Consider the following 25,707-nt stretch of genomic DNA (forward strand, 5'->3'; position numbering starts at 1 on the left):
GGAAAAGTGCTGGCTACAAAGCAAGCGAGCGAGAGAAAATGGGAGCCCTTCAGCATGAAAAGGAAGAGGAAGCAGATAGCAGCAGCAGCAGCAGCAGCCTCCTTTTGATCGAAGGAGCAGGGGGTTCCCCCCTCTTGCCTGCCTGGGTTTCTCTCTCTGGTGCAGTGTATGGGAGGCAGCCTTGCGCCGGGTGTATGAGAGATGCATGCTCTTCCTCGCCGCCTCAGAGTCCCTCTTTTTTAAAAAGCCTTAATTTTAGATTTATTTTTATTTCTCTCACCTCACCTTCTTCCTTCAGCAGCAACTGTCCTCCTCCTCTTCCTCTTCCTCCTTTTCCTCCCATCCAAATTCTGAGCTTTTATTTTTGTCCAAATGAGTTTGCACACATTATTTGCTTTTACATTGATTCCTATGGGAAAAATTGCTTCTACTTACAAACTTTCCTACTTAAGAACCTGGTAACGGAACGAATTAAGTTCTTAAGTAGATGTACCACTGTATTTGCTAAATAGCCACTTTTGTTTCCCTTTAAAATTTAATTTTCTTCTTTTATTTATTTATTCAATTTTTATGCTTCTCCTTAGAATCATGGTGGCTTCCAACATGTTAGAACTAGCACTTTTTAACAAAGTCAGCACATTGCTCCCACAATCCGGGTCCTCATTTTACCCACCTTGGAAGGATGGAAGGTTGAGTCAACCTTGAGCCAGTGATGAAATTTGAACCACTGACCTACAGATCTACAGTCAGCTTCAGTGGCCTGCAGTAGAGCACTCTACCTGCTGTGCAACCCTGGCTCATCGTTAAGCCGGGCCAAACACTCATCAGTTTCAGCACTTCTTCACCTCTCCCTAGCAAAGCTTAGGTTTTGTCATCCAGGCTTTCCATGGAGCGCAGGGAATTCCATATCACTGCAATGTTGGCCATAGTTTTCCTTTACGGGAATATACTTCAAAGTCTAAATTAACTTCTTATTTTAAAGGGAAGTTAGATTTGGAATTTCATTCTATTTGGAATACATTTTAGATTACAGCTACCCATATGAAATGTGCCAAGTCCAAGATTTGTATTCTAGAACCCAATTTTTACTTTGTCATAATCTACATATTATTTATAGGGTACTTTTAATGTAGTGTCCATCTCTAACCATATGATACTTTAGATTTCTTGATTACATGCCCATAATTATTGATTTTGCTTTAATTGCTTTTAATTATTATTGTCTGTACCATCTATTTTTATATCTGCTAATACTTATGAGAAGACATAATTTGAATTCTTCTGCATTTTCAGCTTCACTGGATGGTCCTTCACAGAGTCCTGCAGCAGGCATCTTGCTGAAGTCTTCAGGAAAAATCAGAGATTGAAAGATTTACAGTTGTTTCTCAAGGACACAGATGAGAGAGCAATGGAACTGCTGTGTGATGGACTCCAACATCAAGACTGTAAAGTAGAAACACTAGCGTGAGTGATCAGTATTATTTTTTCAGTTTGGTATGTGTTACTTTCTCTTGAATTCTGGAAAAGTATTCACAGAAAAATAATTACAGTTTTGATATTTAAACATATTCTCTTCTCTTCTGTTTTCTAAAATACAATTCAATGTGTGATTATAATCAAAATGATATAAAGATAGTTTTCTAGGGGATGTGTGATACTTTCTTAGCTGTTAACTGCGGAGAATCTGGCAGATGGTCTAATTTTTGAGGGAGGAATCCCAGTTCCTAGGAATGAATTCAGAAGTTTATAAATGTTCATTCAGCAATGTGCAGATATGGCAGTAATTATACTGATTTTAAAAATGTACAGCTGTGTGTAGAATATAGGTCTACAATGTTTGGTCATTCACATATATTTTAATGTGTTTTACACTTTATAACAAGATTTTGTCTGAAATTTAGTGCAATCTTTGTTATTTGGGTGGTTATGTCATATTATAATCCCTTGAACTTTCTCTTCAATTTTTAACTAACTTCCTTTAATACTGTAAAGATCCCTGAAAATTCCTTCTCCTTGGGATTTTGGGAATCTGCTTTAACATAACCATTGACTTGCAAGGTAATTGCTAATCTACATTAAATATTTTAATTTACATTTACATTCAAGAGAGACTTGCCTTCCTTATGTAGCATTTTGATTATTGTTATCATTGAATACTTTGCACTTACTAAACTTCCAGTGAAGCACTGGCAACTTCTCTCTGAACAAAAAGAGGACTCAGAATCATCTCCAAGCACTCCAAAGAACAGCTCTCCATGAGGAGATTTAGAGCCCTGGGTGATAAGAGATTGTCCACCTTTGCAAAAGTCATTTTCAGCCCTGTTTGGGCAAATTTCCTTTCTTAATCATTTATGTAAATTGCTTGTTAGCTGCTTTCTGTATATTAGGATCCTTCAGAATAATAACTTTGATTACACTGGGTGATTCTCCTTCAATCCTCACCAAAATAAATTTTGTTATTTAGAATATATGTGGATTTTGAAATTAAATACAAGAAATCTTCCTGTTGGAAATGCTTGGGGGTGGTGGTGGTAAAATGGGACTTTGAAGGTTGGACACCAGAGGGAACCAAAAAGAACTTAAAATTTAATTAAAGGAGAAGAGACAGAATGGAGGAAAATAGTCTACTTTTTTCCAGGATAAGTCAAGGATATTTGGGAGCAATGTACTCAATTACTCTTAAAATTGTCTGCTATCAGAAATCTGGATTTAAAAGTTTGTGTAAGAGGAAGAAGCTCTACTGGGTAAAGGGGTATCTAAAAATGACAGATCACAACAATTTTTATTTTATTTTATTTTTATTTTTTATTTAAATAGGTTATAAAGTTTTGAAGGGTTTGCTGAAAGAAATAAAGAGTAAATCAAAAACAAAATCAAGTTCTGTAAGATTATTTAAAAAGATTAAAGGTCAAAGGGAAGAAGTGTAAACTTGTTTTATTTGGTGAAGTTGAAAATATTTATGTTGTTGTTCCTTAACCCAATGCATTTTTGCTGACCAGAGACATGGAAAATTGAGTATAAATAAGAGAATGGGAAGAAGAAATTTTGTTGTACATTCAGAGAAAGAGAAAAAATTACTGTGTAAAAAGTAAAGAAAAAGGAGCTCTAGTGGCATAGTAGTTAGAATGCAAAATTTCATGCAAACTCTGCCCTCAGCCTGGAGTTCAATCCTGATGGAACTCAAGATTGATTCAGCCTTCCAGCCTTCCAAAGTTGGTAAAATGAGAACTCAGATTGCTTGGGGCAATATGCAAACAATGCTTACATTCAGTGAAGGGCTACCAAAATTTTTGCTACCAGACTGCTGGCATTCTGCCCATAGTGGCAGTCTGCCCTTAGCCCCAGGACCATGGCCTCTATCATCAGCTGTCTAGACATGGCCTCCCCACCAGTTTACATCAGCCTTCATTGTGACATTGTCTGTTAAAACTAGCACATGTTGGCCCAACAGGAGGGATCTGAAATCTAGAGTGCCAGCCACATGGCACATAGTGCCAGAAGGTTGCAGGGCACCTGGTCTCTTCCTGAGACCAGGTGCCTTGCAACACCTCAGAACCTGCATAGCTGCCCAGCATGTTGGCATCAGTAGATACAGCTAGCTGGCTCCAAGAAGCAGATCCCTTTTTTGATTGCAGGTGTCATCCACCACATGAGGGACTTCCAAACTGAGACTGGAAGCCACACCTTGGTTGGTGAGGTGCTGTGTCCCGATCACTGAAAGGGGGGAAGAAACCATTGGAGGTCTTTGGAGTGCAGATGGGCCCAAGGGGTGATATGAATGGATGAAATCATCTTGCACAGGAGGGAAGACAACAGGTTCAAGTGAACCAAGGTTTAGTTCAGAACTTGCTGGGTCATCTCCAATGGGTTGTCCTTCCACTCCTGTGCCAGGTACACCCTGCACTCCAGTGATGTCAATAGTGGAGCCTAGTGGGTCAGCCCAGTAGATGGGGTCAGTTGTCTCTTGCCCAGATTGACCAGGAACCTGTGGTGCTTAAGGGTGTTCAGGGATGCCTGGACATCCTGCTCTGTTTGGAGCAGAGAGGAAGATTAAATGAGTATGTCATCCAGGTAACAATGGACATGCAAGGGTATGGACCTGAGATGGGCAGCCAGAACTTTAATAAATGCCCTCAGTACTGAAGACATGCCGAAGGGAAGGACCCAGTATTCTTAATGCACCCTTGCATAGCAAAATCACAGGTATTGGTGATGGGATAGCCGAATGGGAATATGGACGTAAGACTCCGAGAGATTGATGGATGTCAGTCGATCTCTAATAATAATAATAATAATAATAATAATAATAATAATAATAATAATAATATAATAATAATCAAAAGCTTGAGATCAGATGCAAGTAACTTGAAGAACATTAAGGAGCAGAAACTGAACAATCAGAAGATCACAGACTATTTGTCAAAAAAGTACTGGCTTAGTACAAGAAAGATTGAGGAAGCTCTGGAAATTGTAAAGCAGCAGATAACAGCAACAGCCAGGAAAATTGAGCGATATGAAGCTAGGATCACCCAGTACAGGCAGAATCAATCATTTCAATCCAACCAGAGGCAGTTCTACCAGAACCTGCATCAGCAAACAGATAAGAAAATTGAAGAGCCAGAGATGAAAATAACAACAAAGTTCTGGAAAGATCTCTGGGAGGTCGAAAAGGACTATAACAAAACTGCTGGGTGGATAAAGGAGTTTGAGAAAAAATTCTCAAAGAGCAATATGCAGCAGCTGGAAATAACACCTGAAATGATTGCAAAAAGAGTGAAGAAAGTAAAGAACTGGACATCCCCTGGCACTGATCAAGTGCATGGTTTTTGGCTGAAATGCCTGACCAGCCTGCATACAAAAATGGCTAAATTGTTCAACAAAATGCTGCAGACAGGAAATATCAGTGAATGGCTTACAACTGGCTGAACATATTAAATACAGAAAGACGCAGCGGAAGAAGCCATACCAGGAAACCACAGGCCAATAACATGTTTGCCGACCATGCTCAAACTTCTGACAGGTATCATAGCTGACAGAATTCAGGACTATCTAGAAGAAAATGACATCATGCCAGTGGAGCAAAAGGGCAATAAAAGATGAAGCAGAGGTACAAAAGACCAGCTCCTAATTGATAAAATGATTTCGGAGAACTGTAAGAACAGGAAAACAAACCTTTACATGACCTGGATTGACTACAAGAAAGCCTTTGACTCATTGCCACACAGCTGGATCATAAAATGCCTGGAAGTCATTGGAGTCAATGAAAACATCAGGAAATTCATAGAAAAGATGATGAAATATTGGAAGACTGAGCTTTTTGTTGGGAATGAAAGCTATGGGCTGATCAACATCAGAAGGGGCATCTTCCAGGGGGACTCTTTGTCCACTGAACCCTCTAAGCTGTACGCATGCACACACACACCAACTCCCCGTGCACCTTTTTCCAGTGGCGCGCAAAGAGCTGCGCCCCCCGCCCCCACAGTACCTTCGGTTCCCTCACACCCCTGGCTTCTTGCTGCTGAGAAATGAGAAATGAGAAAATGATTGAGACAGAGAATGACAGGAAAGAGAGAGAAACAGAGAGAGAAGTGACTCTTGATTTAAAGCATATGGTAAAAGAGCTTAAATAATAACAGAGAGAAAAAAACCAGCCCTCACCTGTTAATAGTTATGTTTTTGGTTTTGCTGGTTGTTTTAGTTTTAATAGTAATGAATTTTGTTTTTCTTTCATTATTAATTTCTTTTGATAAAAAAGAAGGGATTTTTTCTTATTTATGTGTTTGTCTGTTTGTTTGTTTGTTTGTTTGTTTGTTCGTTCATTCATTTATTTATCTATGCTGCCCAGTCCCAAAGGGACTGCCACTCAGACACTATACTTTTCCGCCCACACCGAAAAAAAATTAGAGGGAACATTGTCTTTGTCATTATCACTATAATTCCGCTGTCACTCATCCTACAGAAAACAAATCTAGGCTACCAAACTGCTAGGAATTCACCAAAAATTTCACACCTGCTGTATATGGAAGACCTGAAGTTATGCAGAAAATCAGAAACTGAGATACAGTCACTAACCAATACTGTGCAAATCTTCAGCAATGACATCAGCATGGAGTTTGGCCTGGATAAATGTGCCACAGTGGCACTGAAAAAGGGGGAAATCACTGAAAGTGAGGGCATTGAAATGCCAAATGGTCAAACCATCAAGTGCCACCAGCCAGAAACCTGTAGATGCTTGGGCATCTTGCAACTGGATAATATCAAGCATGGTCATGTGAAAACTGTTATCAGCAAAGAGTACATCAAGAGGACCAGAAAATTTTTGAAGAGCAAACTGAATGGTAGCAACACTATCAAGGCTATAAATACTTGGGCCATACCTGTCATTAGATACACAGCTGATATAGTGAACTGGACTCAAGCAGAGCTGGACAACTTGGACAAAAAACCCAGAAAATTAATGACGATCCATCATACACTACACCCCCACAGTGACGTTGACAAGGAAAATAGGTAACAGAGGACTTTTGGAAGTGAAGCAGACAGTAGAAGAAGAGAAGCATGCATTAGCTGACTATGAGAAGGAGAGCAAAGAGTCGATATTGATGGAGGTCAACAATAGGAAATTTCTCAAGGTGAAGCAAACTAAGGACCAGTACAGAAAAACTGTAACTCAATGTCATATGGACAGTTGGCGGAACAAAATATTGCATGGCCAGTTCTTGGAGAAGATTGAAGGCAAAGTGGATAAAGAAAAGACCTGGTCATGGCTTACATCTGGAACACTCAAAAAGGAGACAGAAGGACTAATACTGGTGGCACAAGAACAGACCATTAGAACAAATGCTATCAAAGGTAGAATTGAAAAATCAACAGACGATCCAAAGTGCAGACTCTGTAAAGAAACAGATAAAACAATCGATCACATGCTCTGCTGCTGCAAAAAGATTGCACAGACTGACTACAAGCATAGACATGATGCTGTGGCACAGATGATCCACTGGAACTTGTGCTGGAACTACCATTTACCAGTGGCAAAGAACTGGTGATATCATAAGCCTGAAAAAGTGGTCGAAAATGTGCAAGCAAAATTACTGTGGGACTTCCGACGTCAGACTGACCGAATTCTGAAGCATAACACACCAGACAACCGGATTGTGGAGAAAAAGAAAGTATGGATCATCGACATCACAATCCCAGGAGACAGCAGAATTGAGGAGAAGCAGCTAGAGAAATTAGTGAAATACGAAGATCTAAAAATTGATCTGCAACGACTCTGGCATCAGAATTGACAAAATCTCCATTTTTCTATTGCAAAAGGCCGCTTTACTGGGATCAGCAAACATAATTCGCCGCTACATCACGTAGTCCTAGGTGCTTGGGAAGCACCCGGCTGGTGATGAAATACGAAGTCCAGCATAGTGATCTTGTTTGCTGAGTTGTATTGACATAATAATAATAATAATAATAATAATAATAATAATAATAATAATAATAATAATAATAATAATAATAATAATAACAATAATAAAATTTATTTATTTATTTATTTATTTTATTTATTTATTAGATTTGTATGCCGCCCCTCTCTGAAGACTCGGGGTGGCTAACAACAATAAAAAAGACAATGTAAACAAATCTAATATTAAAAATAATCTAAAAAACACCAATTTAAAGAACCAATCATACATACAAGCATACCATGTATAAATTCTATAAGCCTAGGGGGGAAGGGAAAATTTCAATTCCCCCATGCCTGACGACAGAGGTGGGTTTTAAGGAACTTGCAAAAGGCAAGGAGGGTGGGGGCAACTCTGATATCTGGGGGGAGTTGGTTCCAGAGAGTCGGGGCCGCCACAGAGAAGGCTCTTCCCCTGGGTCCCGCCAGACGATATTGTTTAGTCGACAGGACCCGGAGAAGGCCAACTCTGTGGGACCTAACTGGTCGCTGGGATTCATGCGGCAGAAGGCGGTCCCGGAGATATTCTGGTCCAATGCCATGAAGGGCTTTATAGGTCATAACCAACACTTTGAATTGTGACCGGAAACCGATCGGCAACCAATGCAGACTGCGGAGTGTTGGACTAACATGGGCATGTTTAGGAAAGCTCATGATAGCTCTCGCAGCTGCATTTTTCACGATCTGAAGTTTCCAAACACTTTTCAAAGGTAGCCCCATGTAGAGAGCATTAAAGTAGTTGAGCCTCGAGGTGATGAGGGCATGAGTGACTGTGAGCAGTGAGTCCCGGTCCAGGTAGGGCCGCAACTGATGCACCAGGTGAACTTGGGCAAACTTCCCTCTCACCACAGCCAAAAGATGGTTCTCTAATGTAAGCTGTGGATCGAGGAGGACGCCCAAGTTGTGGACCCCCTCTGAGGGGGTCAATAATTCCCCCCCCCCAGGGTTATGGACAGACAGATAGAATTGTCCTTGGGAGGCACAACCTACAGCCACTCCATCTTATCTGGGTTGAATTTGAGTCTGTTGACACCCATCCAGACCCCAACAGCCTCCACACACCGGCACATCACTTATACTGCTTCACTGACTGGACAAGGGGTGGAGATGTACAGCTGGGTATCATCTGCATATTGATGATACCTCACCCCATGCCCTTGGATGATCTCACCCAGTGGTTTCATGTAGATATCAAATAGTAGGCGGGAGAAGACTGACCCCTGAGGTACCCCACAAGGGAGCAACCTAAAGGTCGACCTCTGAACCCCCACTAACACCGACTGCAACTGACCAGAGAGGTAGGAGGAGAACCACTGAAGAACAGTGCCTCCCACTCCCAACCCCTCCAGCCGGCACAGAAGGATACCATGGTCGATGGTATCGAAAGCTGCTGAGAGGTCAAGAAACACCAGGACAGAGGATAAACCCCTGTCCTGGGCCCGCCAGAGATCATCCATCAGAGCAACTAAAGCAGTTTCCGTGCTGTAGCTGGGCCTGAATCCTGACTGTTGGGGACCTAGATAATCGGCTTCTTCTAAGAACCGCTGGAGCTGAAGCGCCATAAAGGGAAGGTTGGAGACTGGGCGATAGTTATTAAGAATGGCTGTGTCCAGGGAAGGCTTCTTGAGGAGGGGGCACACAAGTGCCTCCTTGTAGGGATCTGGAAAGGACCCCCTCCCCAGAGAAGCGTTGACAATCTTCTGGACCCAGCTCCGTGTCACCTCCCTGCTGGCCGAAACCAGCCAGGAGACACACGGATCCAGTAAATAGGTGGCGGAACTCACAGCTCCAATGGCCTTGTCCACTTCATCAGGTCTCCCCAAGTATGGGCCCCAGTCACATTGACTGACTCGTTGTCAGTCGACTCTGTTTTCAAATCGGAGTCGAGGTCCGCCCGGATATGAGCCATTTTATCAGCGAAAAACATGTTAAAATCCTCGGCACTACTGTGCAAGGGCTCCCCAACTCCCCTCTGGTTACAAAGGGAGCGGGTCACCCTAAATAGAGCGTCCGGGTGGGATTCCGCTGATGAAATCAAGGCGGCATGATACGCGCATCTTGCCGCCTTGAGCGCCACATTGTAAGTCTTAATGTGAGCTCTTACAAGTGTTCGATCGGATTCGGACTTACTCTTCCTCCATCGCTTCTCTAGACGTCTCTTTTGGCATTTCAACTCCCGGAGCTCATCGTTGAACCATGGAGCTCTACGGAGAAGTCGCAATGGCACAATTCGGTCCAGAGCCTCCGCTGCAGCCTTGTTCCAGGCCTCAGCAGAAACTCTGCCGAGCTGTGGATGAGTGTATCTGGAATAACCTCAAGTGCCTTCTGAAAATCTTCTGGATCCATCAGGCGTCTGGGGCAGAACAACTTAATCGGTTCCGCCTCCCTGGTCTGACCATGACAAAGGCAACACTTCTAAGCCCCTTAGTCTCAGACCATTACTCAATTGCTCAGAGAGGAATACCATGTCGGATGCGTGCCCTCCCTCGTGAGTCGGACCCTATACTACTTGGGTCAGGTCCATGGAAGTCATGCTGGCCATGAACTCCTGTGCCAGTCCAGAGGTTTCGCCGAGTGATGGCAGGTTGAAGTCCCCCAAGACAATAAGTCTGGGGAACTCCACCGCCAACCCGGCTACCTCCTCAAGTAGCACAGGCAGGGCCTGTGACATGCAGCTGGGAGGCAGGTACGTGAGAAACAGGCCCACCCTAAGTCCAACTTCACAAGGAGGGACTCGCAACCCACAATCTGTGGAGCAATGGGTCTACGCAGGCCAAGGCTCTCCCTGGCTATAATACATGTACATGCACATGTACGTATATGTATACATATACGTATACATATATGTATACGTATATGTATACGTATACGTATACGTAAACATACACATACACATACTGTGAGAAGTATATAGAAGCTGGAAACCCCAATGTGTATTGTATATAGATATACTGAAGCAGCAGGGGCGAACTTTTCAACCCTGGCATCCTTAGCCAGTTAGGAAGTTGCATAAGACGGAGAAAAACATGTTTATTTCAACCCAGACTGCTGACAAAGTTAGATATGGGCCAGGGAACTATCAGGAGGGTCGTAAACACATATGATGTATGGTTCTGAAGAAGTATTGGGAAAGGATTGAGAAATAGGAAGTTGGCTGGAAACAATATGCCCATATATGGATAATGGAGGGGGTTGATTATCGCTATGTTGTATACTATAAATGTTTGTCCTTATTTCTTGTTCAGAATCGCAAGACCTTTGCACCTTGCGATCCTATATATATAGTACTCTTGATTTATTCCTAACAGAATAAATACATTTTTATCAGAGCTCTGTTGTATCTCCATTTTTATGGTCTGGGTATTTTTATATATTAGGGTTTTTTCTGACAATTTTGGCGAGCCAGCCAGGAGCGTAGTGACTTTTTCCTCAGACAGGCAGGGACAGGGGGTGGAGGGGGGTTTCCCCCCTCTTCTTTTCTTTCTCCTGTTTCTTTTTCTTCTGCCTGCGGGAAGGCTCCAGGAATCTAGGTTTTACAAGGTCCCGGGACGAGGTGGCGTTTTGACAGCTGCTGGCACACATCAGGGGTGGTGAGTATAAACCATCTGGCGTTCTGATTGTATGGTGTGTGTGTGAGGACACGAAAGGGATGTACGTTTTTGTTTGGGTACATTTCTTGTGCCTGTATAGCTTTGATGCATCAAAGTGTTGTGTAGCTGTTACTACAAAAAGGTCTTGTGGAATAACCTGTAGGATGGGGTCAAGACTTTCAGCTATGTGGCAGCGTTTTGGGAGTGTTGCTGAGGTTCCCACTATTCCTTCAATTTCCCCATTGGGAGAATTGCTGGCACAGTGGGATGAGGCTTGGCTATCTCCTTATACAAAGGATTTGTCTAAGGTTCTTATGATAACATATTGCACTAGGGAATGGCCAAAACATGTATTGATTAAGCCAAATTACAGATGGAATAAGTATGGAGATTCAGATAAGTATTGGATTACAGCATTAAGGAAGGTCCTGGAAGCTAAAGGGCTCCGTGAGCAGCTACCTTATTTAGTCCCATGGGGTTTTGTAGTCTGGGACGGACCCTTGTTGGAAGGGGGCAGAGAGGTTCAAATCCTACATGAGAAAGAGGGAGATAGGAAGGGGTGGGACCCCTTAGAATATCCCCTCTGCCCATCTTCTCCTCCCCCTGATTATGGACAGGCTGCCGGACAGGCAGGGATAGCTGGATCTCCAGGAAGAAGTGAGGTTAAGCCTGTAATATTACATTCTCCTTCCCAAAGGGTCACTAGGTCAAAGGCTCGAGTTCTTCCGCTTCGTGAGGTCCCGGGAGGCTTGAGTGTTGAAGGAAATGTCGTCACGACCTTCGTGAATATCCCCTTGACCTCCTCAGATTTACGGAATTATAAAATGGTAATGCCTAAGTTAAATAGTGACCCTATTGGAACTGCAGATTCATTAAATTTGTTTTTGGGTCCCAATGTATATACATTTGCAGAACTGCAGTATATCTTGAGTTATTTATTCACTACGGAAGAGAGGGTTCAGATTAGAACAGCTGCTATGAATTATTGGACCAAGTCCCAGACAGGAGTCATTAATCCTGTGGTTGCTGAAGTAAAGTTTCCTTTAGCAGATCCAGAATGGGATGTAAATTCTCCAGAAGGGAGGAGACAGTTAGAGGATTTAAAGAAAATTATAATAGAAGGGGTAAAAACTGCAGTGCCACAAGGGACTAATTTAAAGAAAGCATTTGAGGTAGGGCAATATAAAGATGAGACTCCTCATGATTTCTTAGATAGAATTAAAAATAGTTTAAATAAATTTTCTGGGCTTATGCCCAGTAGTGCCGAATATGAGGCCTTGCTTAAAATGCAGTTTGTGACGAATTCCTGGCCAGATATACAGAAAAAGATTCATAAATTGGAGGACTGGGCTAGTGCTGATATTACTAAATTGTTAAAGGCTGCTCAGAAAGTTTATGTCAATAGGGCGGAGACTAAGAGTAGACAAAAGGCACAGTTGATGGCGTCAATTCTGAAAGCTGAAAAAACAAGTGAGAAAAGGGAGTTTGGTAAAGGTAGAGGAACAATAGTACCAGGTCCCAATAGAAGGATGGGGATGGGGTCTTCTTGGAAAAGGCCTCTTGGAACAGAAAGTAAACAGTGTTTTGGATGTGGCAGAGAAGGGCACATGGTGAGGAATTGTCCCCAGAAGGTCAGGGATCAGAGGAGGAATCAGAGGTTATATTCCCTAATGAGGGATGATTGACAGACTCAGGGGTTTGAAGTAAGGTCCCACACCGAACCCTTGATAAATCTTTTGGTGGGGCCAGAGAGGGAAGACCAATTTTTTTTAATAGATACTGTTGCAGTAAAAACCTCGCTTTGTGCATTACCTAAAGGGGCAGAGAAAGGTGTATACAATATGAAAATTAAAGGTGTGCAAGGAATTATATTTGAAGTACCGTTAGTACGGAATGTGAGAATACAGTTTAAAGATAAGGTTATAGTGTTGGATGTGATTATAGTACCAGAAGCCGGAACAAATCTATTGGGTAGAGATGCTTTATCTTTATTGGGATGTGAGTTGATTTTGACAACAAAAGTCTGTGATATGAGGATGTTAACAGAACAACAGGAAAGAGATAGACCCAATGGTTTGGGAAGTACCAGGAAATAGGGGAATATTGAAAATTGCTCCTTTAGTTGTGAATCTAAAGGAGGGAGTACAACCTATACAGGAAAAACAATATAGGATCCCCATTGAAGGAAGAAAGGGTTTAAAACCAGTAATAGGGACATTGATACGGGATGGATTAATCGAGCCGGCTATGTCTCAATTTAATTCTCCAATTTTACCTGTTAGAAAACCTGATGGTTCATATCGTTTAGTGGAGGATTTGAGGAAAGTAAATACATTAATTGCTACTAGGCATATTATAGTACCAAATCCATATACTCTTTTAAGCCGTATTCCAAATGAACATAAATATTTTAGTGTTATTGATTTGAAGGATGCATTCTGGACATGTCCATTAGCTGAGGAATCTTGGGATATCTTTGCTTTTGAATGGACGGATCCAGATACTAATCGAACTCAGCAATTTAGGTGGTGTGTGTTACCACAGGGGTTTTCTGAAAGTCCTAATTTGTTTGGACAAATGTTGGAACAAGTATTAGCAAACTTTTTAGTACCGGAGGGATTGAGTCTCCTCCAATATGTTGATGATTTATTGTTGTCAGGGGAGAAGATGGAGGATATGGTGAAGGGCACAAATGCCTTATTGAATTTTCTTGGAGGACAGGGTTTGAGAGTGTCAAAAAGGAAATTACAATATGTTGAATTGGAGGTGAAGTATTTGGGTCATTTAATCAGCCATGGGAGCAAGAAAATAAATCCAGAGAGAATAGAAGGTATAATGAGGCAGGTCCTACCAAAAGATAAGAAAGAGGTGAGGAGGTTTTTAGGTCTTGTCGGATATTGCAGATTATGGATTGATGGATATACAGAGAAGGTGAGGTTTTTATATGAAAAATTGTTAGAAGAGGAACCGTGGGAGGTACGATGGAAGAAGGATGATGAGGACCGGTTGCAGGAGTTGAAGAAGGCTTTAATACAAGCACCAGTCCTGAGTTTACCTGATTTAGAGAAGCCCTTCCATCTATTTGTAGCTGTTGAGGATGGAATAGCTAAAGGGGTATTGGCGCAGGTATGGGCTGGGAAAAAGAAGGCGATAGCTTTTCTATCTAAGTTGATGGATAATGTTGTAAGGGGATGGCCTAGGTGTATACAAGCTGTGGCAGCTACTGCCTTGTTGGTGGAGGAAAGTAGGAAATTGACTTTTGGAGGGGCATTGGTTGTAAGTAGCCCCCATCAGGTGAGAAATGTTTTGATGCAAAAGGCGCATAGATGGCTTACCAATTCTCGTTTATTACAGTATGAAGTGATTCTGTTAACCCAGGATAATTTAGTACTTACTACAGATAGAAATCTCAATCCAGCTGAATTTCTATCTGGAGTGAGACAAGACTGGGAGGATATAGCACATGACTGTGTAGAAGTGATTGATTTGCAGACCAAGGTACGTGCAGATCTGAAAGACCATGCAATAGATGGTGGAAGGAATTTATACATTGATGGCTCATCCCGTGTTGAAGATGGAAAGCGATGCAACGGATATGCTATAGTGGATGGTGATACGCATGACGTATTGGAATGTGGAAAATTACCTACTGAATGGTCAGCACAAACATGTGAGGTATTTGCTTTATTACAAGCCCTGAAGTTATTACGGAATATGGTAGGAAATGTGTATACAGACTCAAAGTATGCCTTTGGCATATTGCATACTTTTGGGAAGATATGGATGGAAAGGGGTTTGGTAACTAGTAAAGGGAAGGAATTGAAACGGGTGGAACTGATAAGGGCTGTGTTAGGGGAAGCAGATGGTCCGACACAGTTAGCTGTAATACATGTTGAAGCACATAGGAAGGGGGCTTCAAAGGAAGTATTGGGGAACAGATTAGCTGATGGGGCAGCTAAAAAAGCGGCAAGGGGTGAGGTGGAGGTGTCGATAATGTCCTTAGTACCAGTTGTAGAATGGGATGTTGTTCCATCTTTCACAGATGAGGAAAAGTGTGAGATGAAGAAGGAGGGAGCAAAGGAGATTGAAGGGAAATGGTATACGAGTAATGGCCTACAGTTGGTGAATAAACCAACTATGAGGACTATCCTGGAGAGGGTACACGAAGGATCCCACTGGGGAACGCAGGCATTGGTGGACTTTATTAAAAATAAATATGTTTGTAGGGGCATGTATATAATAGCAATGCAGATAGTGAGGAAATGTATACATTGCATTAGAATAAATAAAAAGATTAGTCGACAGCAGGAAAGGGGTGGTCGAGATCTAGCCGTATGGCCCTTCCAGAGAATTCAAGTGGATTATACTGAAATGCCTCCAGTGGGAACATTGAAGTATCTACTTGTCATAGTAGATCATTTGACTGGTTGGGTGGAGGTTTTTCCATGTGCACGCGCTAATGCACAGATGACTGTAAAGATACTGTTGGAACAGATAATACCACGGTATGGTCTGATTGAATCAATTGATAGTGATAGAGGTACACATTTCACAACCCAGGTAGTGAAACAGGTAATGCATTGTTTAGTTATTACCTGGGAATATCATTTGGCTTATCATGCATCTTCGGCTGGTAAAGTGGAAAGAAAGAACCAGACGATAAAAAACACATTGAAAAAATTAATGCTTGAATTAAAACTACCATGGACGAAATGTTTGCCCTTAGCACTATTTCATATTCGTACAAGTCCAAGGAAGGATATAGGAATATCCCCTTATGAAATGATGTTTGGTATACCATATACCGGGAGTATAGGAATGCCTAGGATAGAATTAAAAGATGTGTTCTTACGGCAATATATTCGAGGATTGTCGCAGTGTTTTTCTCATTTAAGGTCTAGAGGATTGTTGGCGCAGACTCCTCCGCTTGACTTTCATGTGCATGATATCAGGAGTGGTGATTGGGTCCTGATCAAGGCCTTAAAGGAGAGGAAATTGCAACCTCTGTGGGAAGGACCGTTCGAGGTCTTGCTAACTACAGAAACAGCTATTCGAACTAAGGAACGAGGTTGGGTCCATTATTCTAGGATTAAAGGACCAGTACCAGGACTGGACAATTAAAAGGAACTGTGATAAGGACTGGACCATATCCCAATGGATGGACTGACTTATGTGGGATGAAGAAAGAGACTGAATAAAATTACATTTGGACTTGGGTTTCATGGAATTTTGGGAGGTGGAGTTGTGTATTTGGTTAAGTGTGGTTGTTTTCTATCTGTTCATAATAGCTCTATTGAGAGAAGATATTGCTGAGTGGCTGAATTCCATGCTGTGGATGTCTGTGGATGTACGTCCCCGAGACCAGGAGCACCCTGTGTAAAGCATAACATTACATATATATACACTTTACAAGGGGGCCAGTTCACATTAGACTAGCAGTATGGGTAAAATACAAACTCTAATGTTGTTATTTTGGGGAATAGTATTGTACCTACAGGTGGGTATGGGTTCAGAGACTGTGTTGCCTAGTTACCCTGTTACTTGGCAGCAGCTTTGTTTCCATGCTGAATCTGAGGAGCAATATGCCCAAATAACTGCTGTTACATTGGTTGAACATGATGAGGACATTGATGCTGCAGTTTGTATTAGGTCTACTTATGGAGAGGGAATGAATTTGGGAAAATACCCTAGCTGCAACCACACATATGATGTTGATAGGGGATGGAAGGAAGTGGCATCTAAGATGGAAAATATATATACACAATGTTATAAATATTATGGGAATTATAATCCTTCATATCGGAAGTTTTGTATAATAGAGGAAGGTTTACTGATACCGTATCATGAGATTAAGAATCCTTCCAAGTTGGTATTTATTTGTGGCAATATAGCTTTACGGAAATTACCATACACTTGGAAGGGTAGATGTACAATTGGATATGTAATGAATGGAATACAGAGACAAAAGAGGGAGACAAGGGAAGTAGCGAAGAAAGATGAAAATGTGTTTCTGGAATTAATGAAAGTTGCTTTAAATAGTACTTCCTTTTGTGTGAATGGGGATACAACTGTATCAGATATAATTGCTACCTGTTTTGTTGGGGTCTGTTGTGGTTCAGCCTGGGACCCCTCCGGGAATGGCTGACTTGCTGTCGGCTTCCAGCTCAGAGGGAGAGGCTGAGGACCAGGAGGTGCAGACTGACGAGGAAGAGGAATCCCAGGCTGAAGAAGAAGGACAGCCAGAGTTCCACCAGGGGGAGCTCTCCCCAGCAAGCAGCCTGGATTCCCTGGGGGAAGATGCTCACGACATCATAGATATGCGACAAAGGAGAGCTAATCAGAGACGAACTCAATTGGCTAGGTATTTCCAGCATTAGAGGTCACAGCTGGGTTTGGGTGTGGTGCTCTTGGGAAAGGATAAAAGGCGGCCCCACCCTTCCTGGCTTGTGGAGTTTTATCTTGGAGATTCGTGAGACCTGTCTGTGAACTTTGGTGGCTACAATCCTGGTTTGTGCCTTGGACTATTGAAACCTTGGGGGGGGGGTGCCAGCAAGAAGCTTGTGGAATTGACTGGACATCAGGACCCTGTTGTAACGTATTGTAACCTGTCTGCTGTGAAGACAGGTTTTCCTTTGTGCTTATTTTTTCCTGCTATAAAATACTTTTGGATTTTACCAGAGTGTCTGGCTGTTTTTTCAGTGGGTGTGGAGGTCTGGGAAAACCCAGACAGAACAGGGTCCCAATACCAGGGAAATTTATCTTTGATGAAGTGAAGGTCATTATAAAGCCAAATAATTACAAATTGGCCAAGGTGATGACATTGTTTGGGAATCCTATTAGACCCACAAAATGGACTAATCAGAAGAAGTTAGTAATAGAAGTAAAGAATATATTGCCTGCATATGATTGTGTATTGTATAGGCACCCTGAGAAGAAATTAGAGAAAGTGACATACACAGCAGTCCCTACTGATAATGCCTTTTCCTGTAAAGAGAGGGAGGAAGTAGAAGCTTTGGGACATGTGTTATATCTCCCAAAAGGTTGGTTCCTATTCTGTGGTCTGTTAGCTTATTCGTTTATCCCAGCTCACGCGATAGGGGGTCCATGTACCATCGGTCGATTAACCACAATGATGGGGATAGCACACATTAACGAAATCAATCAGGAAATATGGTTTTATTATGAAATGATGAATGCTACGATATATAATGGGAATCGTGTTATACCAAATGAGTGGGAGAACATAGAGAGGGAGACTAATCAGGAACATGAGCAGGAGGGAGAGGGGGTTATACATACACCTCATGAACATATACCTCCTGATCATATCCCAGTGCAATGGCCAGTACAATGGCCGGTTTCCCCTGTATTGTTTAATCCAGATCACGAGAATATATATAGGGGGAAACGGGATGTTACTGAAATATATGATGCAGGGTGTAGTGATGAGGTGGTGATATTGTCAAAAGTAGAAGCAGGATTGATTGGCATGTTTCCCTGGTTTGCCAATCAATATAGCCATCAGCAGATGGGCCATCTGGTATGTGCCCTGGCAAAAAGCATAAATGAAACATCATCTATCATAGCTGCTTTAGCTGATGAAATGGGTGAGGTGCGGAAATCAGTGTTGCAAAACAGAGTAGCCATTGATTATATTTTGTTAAGATTAGGTCATGGCTGTGAAGAGTTTGAGGGCTTATGTTGTTTTGATATAGATGATAAGAAACAATTTATAGAAGCTAAGCTTAAGCATTTGCATAATATCACTACACATTTACAATATGTTACAGAAAATGCTGCATTTACTGATATTTAGAACACATTAACCTCTTGGTTACCAAATTTTAAATGGTTGAGAAATCTGTTTGTAGGAGTTATTGTGGTTATTGTATTATGTTTGATTACATGTATTTGTATTAAATGTATACCTTGCTGTATAAGTTTGTGGAAAACCCTATGGAAGAGCACCTGTACTTGTAGGAGTGACAAAAGGATTGGGGTTATAAATGGTCTTCCCTCAAATAGGGAGGTCCGTATTATGATGCAGGAAATCTGACTGTAAATTACCAGTCCGATGAAAAGAGGAGTAGGTATTGTGAGAAGTATATAGAAGCTGGAAACCCCAATGTGTATTGTATATAGATATACTGAAGCAGCAGGGGCGAACTTTTCAACCCTGGCATCCTTAGCCAGTTAGGAAGTTGCATAAGACGGAGAAAAACATGTTTATTTCAACCCAGACTGCTGACAAAGTTAGATATGGGCCAGGGAACTATCAGGAGGGTCGTAAACACATATGATGTATGGTTCTGAAGAAGTATTGGGAAAGGATTGAGAAATAGGAAGTTGGCTGGAAACAATATGCCCATATATGGATAATGGAGGGGGTTGATTATCGCTATGTTGTATACTATAAATGTTTGTCCTTATTTCTTGTTCAGAATCGCAAGACCTTTGCACCTTGCGATCCTATATATATAGTACTCTTGATTTATTCCTAACAGAATAAATACATTTTTATCAGAGCTCTGTTGTATCTCCATTTTTATGGTCTGGGTATTTTTATATATTAGGGTTTTTTCTGACACATACACACACACACACACACATACACATGCACATACACATACACATACACATACACATACACATATACATATACATGAGGAGGCAACAGCCATTGCAATCTCTGGAACATTTAAAATTTATTTAAAGCTACTAAAATTACTTAGCTATCGTTAGTCCTCTACTAATTTCATAAGAGTATTAAAATCCCCATTGAAGACATATTTGATCTTATATAATGCTGCTCAATTTGCTCATTGCCCGCGTTGCAGGCCCTCACCCTTCCTTCCCTCCCGTAATTAGCTTTGTTGTTGCTAGCTTAGTCATGCTAAGAGGTAAAGTTACTGTTGCTTTTTTCCCTTTTGCATAGTATGAGGCATTACTTTGGGGCACCTATCACTATTTTCTCCCCTTTGTTGTTATTTCTCCCTTCCTTAGGTACACATATTGTCTCCTCTAACATCTTTTTTGCTCATGTCAGCACCAGCCTAGGTCTAGGAATATTCGGGTCTTTTCCCATGTAAGGTTGATAGACTCCTGGTGACGTTTCAACAAGGTCCTATTCATCATCTTCAGGCTGTGCTTTGTGCTCAGGTGAACAAAGCATGGTCTGAGCTGCCATCCCTCTATAAATATTTCTTGGTGGGTGTGGAGTGCTGGCTCAGCTGCTGCAAGCAACTGGTAAACATCTTGATTAGTTGGTGGGGTAAAACCTTGAGTAATTGATGTAGCTGATGTATGCAGATTAGTTAATGTTTGCAAATTAGGAGTGACATCCTGAGTAGTTGTAGCAGTTGATGCCTGCAGACTAGTTAGCTGTTTTGTAGTGTAGGTCTGTGGTGTAATATCCCAGATTTTGGTTTGGCTCCAAGTTTGTGTCTGGCTATGTGTTTATAGCATGTGTCTTTTTGCTTTGTGTGGATGTCGGAGGGGGGTGCAATGGTTGGAGATGCCACTGTAGTTTGGCTTCTGGGTGGTGGTTGTATTTTATCTGTGGGGTGGGTATGGGTTTGGGTCTGATGAGGGTGATTGGTGGTAGCTTTCTATACTGTTCTGAGTCTGGTGTCAGTTTTCGTGACTGGGATTCATTTGTTGATTAGAGCTAGTTTCCAGATGTCTGGTAGGTGAGAGGCAGGGGTAGGCCCTGCCCGTTCTGGCAGTGGAAATGGAGTGTGCAGCCCAGCCCCATTTCTGCCAGGCGTGCATGCGCCGTGCATGCACAACCAGTGTGATTCCGGTAAAAATTACCAGATTTTGCATGGTATTTCATAGACTCCTTGGATTTCTATCTGGATTTTGTCTTTGGGGTTTCTTAAGTTGTTGGTTATTTTTTAGTCAGTGCCAAAGGCTGTCTTGATATTGTGTTTGTGGAGAATTTTGCTAATTTTATCTGTGGTGCCTTTGATATAAGAGAGGAGGGTGATCCCATTGTCCTGTTCTTTGTCTCGGTTCTAGGGAAGTGTCTCTGTTTGGATTAGGTTGGTTATTGTTTTTCTTTGGAATCCATTGGAAATTAATATGTTTGTAAGACTGTTTAGTCTCCAGAACCAAACGCCTAGCCAACAAAATCTTTTGGAAACTGAATTAAACAGTTTTAGTACAACGAAATACAAATATTTGGTTGGTAAATAGTTCATTCTCCCCCCCGCATGCTATTCTAGTTTGGTCATCCAGTTGAACCAATTGTCATGTAATTAAATTTCATCATTAATATTTCTTCAGATATTTAGTAGCAACAATATTTCTAACTTATTAAACACTCAGGCAAAGTGCCTTCATCCTCTCTTTATACATTTTTTAAAAAAGTTAAATACCCCTATATAACCTGTTAATGTGAAAAACTAAAAGAAAAAACAAACTAACAAACAAATCCAATTTCAAACTTCCCCCATCTTCCTCTTAGTAATGTATATTTGGTACTCCCCAAGTTTTTTTAAAGCCCAATTTAACAGTTAACACTCAAAATCTACACTTCTTATACAGTACTTCTAATTTTCTATTATTTAATATATATTTAATCACATTCAATCACCTGATAGATTCATATATATGTTTAACCATCCATAGTACATATCAAATTCATCTTACATTCCATTAACATTTTATTTTATTTTATGTTATTGATTGATTTTGTCCATTACACCAGAGGTCCCCAACCGCCGGTCCGCAGGCCAGGACCGAGCCGTTGGGGTTTTTCAGCCGGTCCGCGGCGCCAGGGCCCCCTCGGCCTTTCCGCGCTGCCCACTGCCCGCCCGATCTGCCCCCTCTGCTCCTCCGCCACCTCCTGCCTTTCACCGCAGCTCCTCCCGCACCCGGAACGCACGCCCTGCCCGCCTCACCTTTGCCGAGAGCACTTTCGTCCCGGACTCTCAGCAAGGGGGTTGCAGGCAAAGGCTTTTCTTATTTTGAATATTCCGAGTGGGCTAGCAGGGAGATAGGGAGCGCGCGCAACCGCCCGTGCGCCCCCGACATTGAATATCACCTTTGCCGGCCTCCGCTGAGAGAATGCCTGCAACCCCTTGCTGAGAGCCCGGGACGAAAGTGCTCTCGGCAAAGGTGAGACAGGCAGGGCGTGCGCGCGTCACCGCTGAAAAGAACGGAGAGAGAACGAGAGTGAGTGAGACCAACAGACAGCAAGATAGAGAGAAAGTGAGAAAGAGAGAGTGAGAGAAAGGGGGGGAGAAAGAGATAGCAAGAGAGAGAGAACAAGAGAGAGAAAGAGTGTGAGAAAGAAAACAAGAGGGAAAGAGTGAGAGAGAGAGAAAGCAAAAGAGACAGAAAGAAAACAAGAGAGAGAAAGTGAGGAGAAGAAGAGAGAGAAAGAGGGGGAGAGAGAGAAAGAGAGAGGGGGAGAGAGAGAAAGAGAGGGAGAGGGAGAAAGAGAGAGGGAGAGGGGGAGAGATAGCAAGAGAGGGAGAGAGAGAAAGAGAGAGGGAAAGGGGGGAGAGATAGCAAGAGAGGGAGAGAGAGAAAGAGAGATGGAAAGGCGGAGAGAGGGGGGCGAGAAAGAGAGAGGGAGAGAGAGAGGAGATAAAGGAAGAGGAGAGAGAGAAAGGAAGAGAAAGAAAGAAAGAGGGATAGAAAGAGAGAGAGAGTGAGAGATGCTCAGTGAGCCTTTCTTTGAAGTTGCCTTTCTTTCTTTCTTTCTCTTTCTTTCTTTCTTTCTTGCTCTTTTTCTTTCTCTCTTTTACCTTACCTTCCTCTCTTCTTTTCTTTCTCCTTCCTACCTTCTTCCCTCCCTCCCTCCCTTCAGTCCTTCCTCTCTTACTCTCCCCTTTCATAAGTTTCCTTGCTTCCTTCCTCTGTTCCTGTCCCTTCCCCCTTTCTTTCTTTCTTTCTTTCCTTCCTTCCTTCCTTTCCTCCCTCCATTTCTTGCTTTCCTTTTCCTTCCTCCCTTCTTTCCTCTCTCATTCCCTTCTTTCACTCCTTCCTCTCTTACTCTCCCCTTTCACACCTTTCCTTGCTTCCTTTGCACCCTTCTTCTGTTCCTGTCCCTTCCCTCTTTCCTTCCTTCCTTCCCACCCTCCGTCCATTCATTCACCCATTCCTCTCTTGATCGCCCCTTTTACGGTGCCGCTGATAGCTAGCTCCCCCCCCGCACCGGGCCATGGAAAACTAGTCTAGCTTAAAGCCGGTCCCTGGTGCAAAAAATGTTGGGGACCTCTGCATTACACAATGAAGGTTTTAGTGGCTATACACATAGTAAAATACACAATGAAGGTTATAAGACATTTTCATCAAAACTAGCACTTTTTCAAACTCTCCCTTGATAATAAAATATGAATTTACTTGTTGTGATTGGCTCTGGCCCAGCTCCTGCCCCAAGGAATGTGGAGGTGGGTGCAGGGGAAACATCAACATGTCATAGGCCTGTTTTATTGCTGACAGAGGCAGGTAGTGAAGTTTCCTTGGAAGAAGAAGAAGGTGGGGGTGACTTGGAAGAGGGGAGTTTGGCAGACAGCCCAGGTGGAGATAACTCATCCTTATCATCCCTGGATTTGGAACAAGAATTGATGACACATCCACCCATGCATAGAGTGATGCATAGGAGACAACAACTGAAGGATTATTACAAGAGAAAATGAGACCATCTGTAGTTGGGTGGGGCTGCTGTAATTAGTGCTACAGATAAAAGAGCAGCCTGCTGTTTTAGCCACATGACAGTTTATCTGATTCATAGTTTCATTATGATCGTGATTTTTGCTGTTCAAGATTATGTGTGGACTTTCTGGACTTTAGATTTGGACTCAATTTCCCAGTTATTGGGTGAGAATTTCAATTGCATTTAACCTGTGCCTTGTGTGTACCAGAAAATCTCTTTGACATTTAAAAAGGGAGCTGTTTCTGTTTTTCTGTTGATAAAGACTTTTGGGTTTTCCTTCTATCGTGTGGTGTGTGTCTTTCTGGACCAATTACCCTGTAATTACAGGCGGTTGAGACACGCCGGCAGAACATTACTAATAAATTTAACCTTAATGTTAAGCACATCTTTAAAACTATTTCTAAAAAATTTATCAAGAAATAACCAAGGTTAGTCACCCCTTTTAGTGCTAATCTTGTTTTAGTTTTATATCTACTGTTAATAAATTTCTTTCTTTTTAAACCATCTTTTTACTCCCGCTCTCTTCTTTTTCTTTCTCCTTTTTGAATATCCAGTCTCAACCTTCTGTTTCTTTTAATCCTTTTAACTACAAAAACTACAAAGTCTGTGAAATCCCATGTCTCTGTTAACATCTTTCCTCCACTATGCCATCAATAAAACTGAAGAATGAAAGTAATTTCTAGAAGTCAGTCCAATTTCAGTCTTAACATTGTTTCTATCAGTGTCCATTCCTGCAGTTTTGATCATCTGTTGATCAAATTCTGTAATATTTGTTTCACCAAATTTGCCACTATCACTAAAGATCTAGAGAAGCCAAAATTGGGGGTATTATATACATCATTAGGAAACAAAAAAAGAGAAAGGAGTAGAAACATATATAAAAAAAGAAATAACAGCAAAAGAAACCTATTCAGACCTGAAAGGAAGATTTTTGATTACGGAAATCAAATTAAATGAAAGAAAAATAAATTTAATAAATATATATGACCCAAACAAAAAACAAAAAAAGATTTTATAAGAAACTACATGACAAAATACTAACTTTAGAGAACAAAAATACTTGCATAACAGGAGAATATAATGGAATTATAGATAAAAATAAAGACCATAAGAAAGCTAAAAATAAAAATACAAATAGAACTATGCTGCCTAACACATTTAAAGATATGGTAGAAGAATTAAATTTGACAGACGTATGAAGGCTAACACACCCAAAAAAAGAGTAATACACATTCTACTCAGTGCCACATGGATCTTATTCAAGGATAGATATGATATGGGCAAGTAGTGAAATGCTACAAGACATTGAAATAGTCGAAATAGATACAAATATTTGGGCGGATCATAACCCATTAGTTGTGACCTGGAAAGGGACTAAAAATCATAATAAAAGATGGAAATTAAATCTAAATATATTACTAGAGGAAGAATATACTAAAAGAATTACAAAAGAGATTGAATTCTTTATGGAAGAAAATTAAAAACAACCAATAACCATCCAAAACCTGTAGGATACTCTTAAAGCCTACATAAGAGGTATTACCATAGCATATAATATAGAAAGGAATAAAAAGAGAAGACAGAAATACAATGTGGTAATAGAGAACATTAAAAAATTAGAAAAGCAACACCAGGAATTACCGGGGAAAAAGGAAGTATATGAATATTTAATGGGTTATAAACATGAGCTAAACCTATTAGACCAACAAGAATATTGCCAGAATATCAAATTAGCCAGGCAAACATTCTTCGGAAATGCAAACAAACTGGGCAGATGGCTGGCACATATTTTTTTAAAAAAAAAGGAAAATAGGATGATACATCAATTAACTGGTGCAGAAGGGAGATTATAACATAATGAACAAAAATTAAAAGAAATCATTCTACAATATTATGAGAAATTATATTCACAAGAGGGAATCGGTACAACTAAAATAGATAAATACTTGCTACAAAATAACATGATGGAAATTAATGAAGAAGATAGGGAAATG

The 25,707-nt window shown here is 41.3% G+C and overlaps 1 protein-coding gene across 1 annotated transcript in view; it reads left to right on the forward strand.

Moving 5' to 3' along the window:
* Positions 1-25,707, forward strand: part of LOC139155492 (NACHT, LRR and PYD domains-containing protein 12-like) — a 104,667-nt gene that overhangs the window by 41,069 nt on the left and 37,891 nt on the right. The window contains exon 5 of the mRNA XM_070730641.1: positions 1,294-1,464. Coding sequence (XP_070586742.1) covers positions 1,294-1,464 — 171 coding nt within the window. The remainder of the gene's footprint in view (positions 1-1,293; positions 1,465-25,707) is intronic.

This window comes from Erythrolamprus reginae, unplaced genomic scaffold (genome assembly GCF_031021105.1).
Source record: "Erythrolamprus reginae isolate rEryReg1 unplaced genomic scaffold, rEryReg1.hap1 H_23, whole genome shotgun sequence".
Taxonomy (NCBI): Eukaryota; Metazoa; Chordata; class Lepidosauria; order Squamata; family Dipsadidae; genus Erythrolamprus; species Erythrolamprus reginae.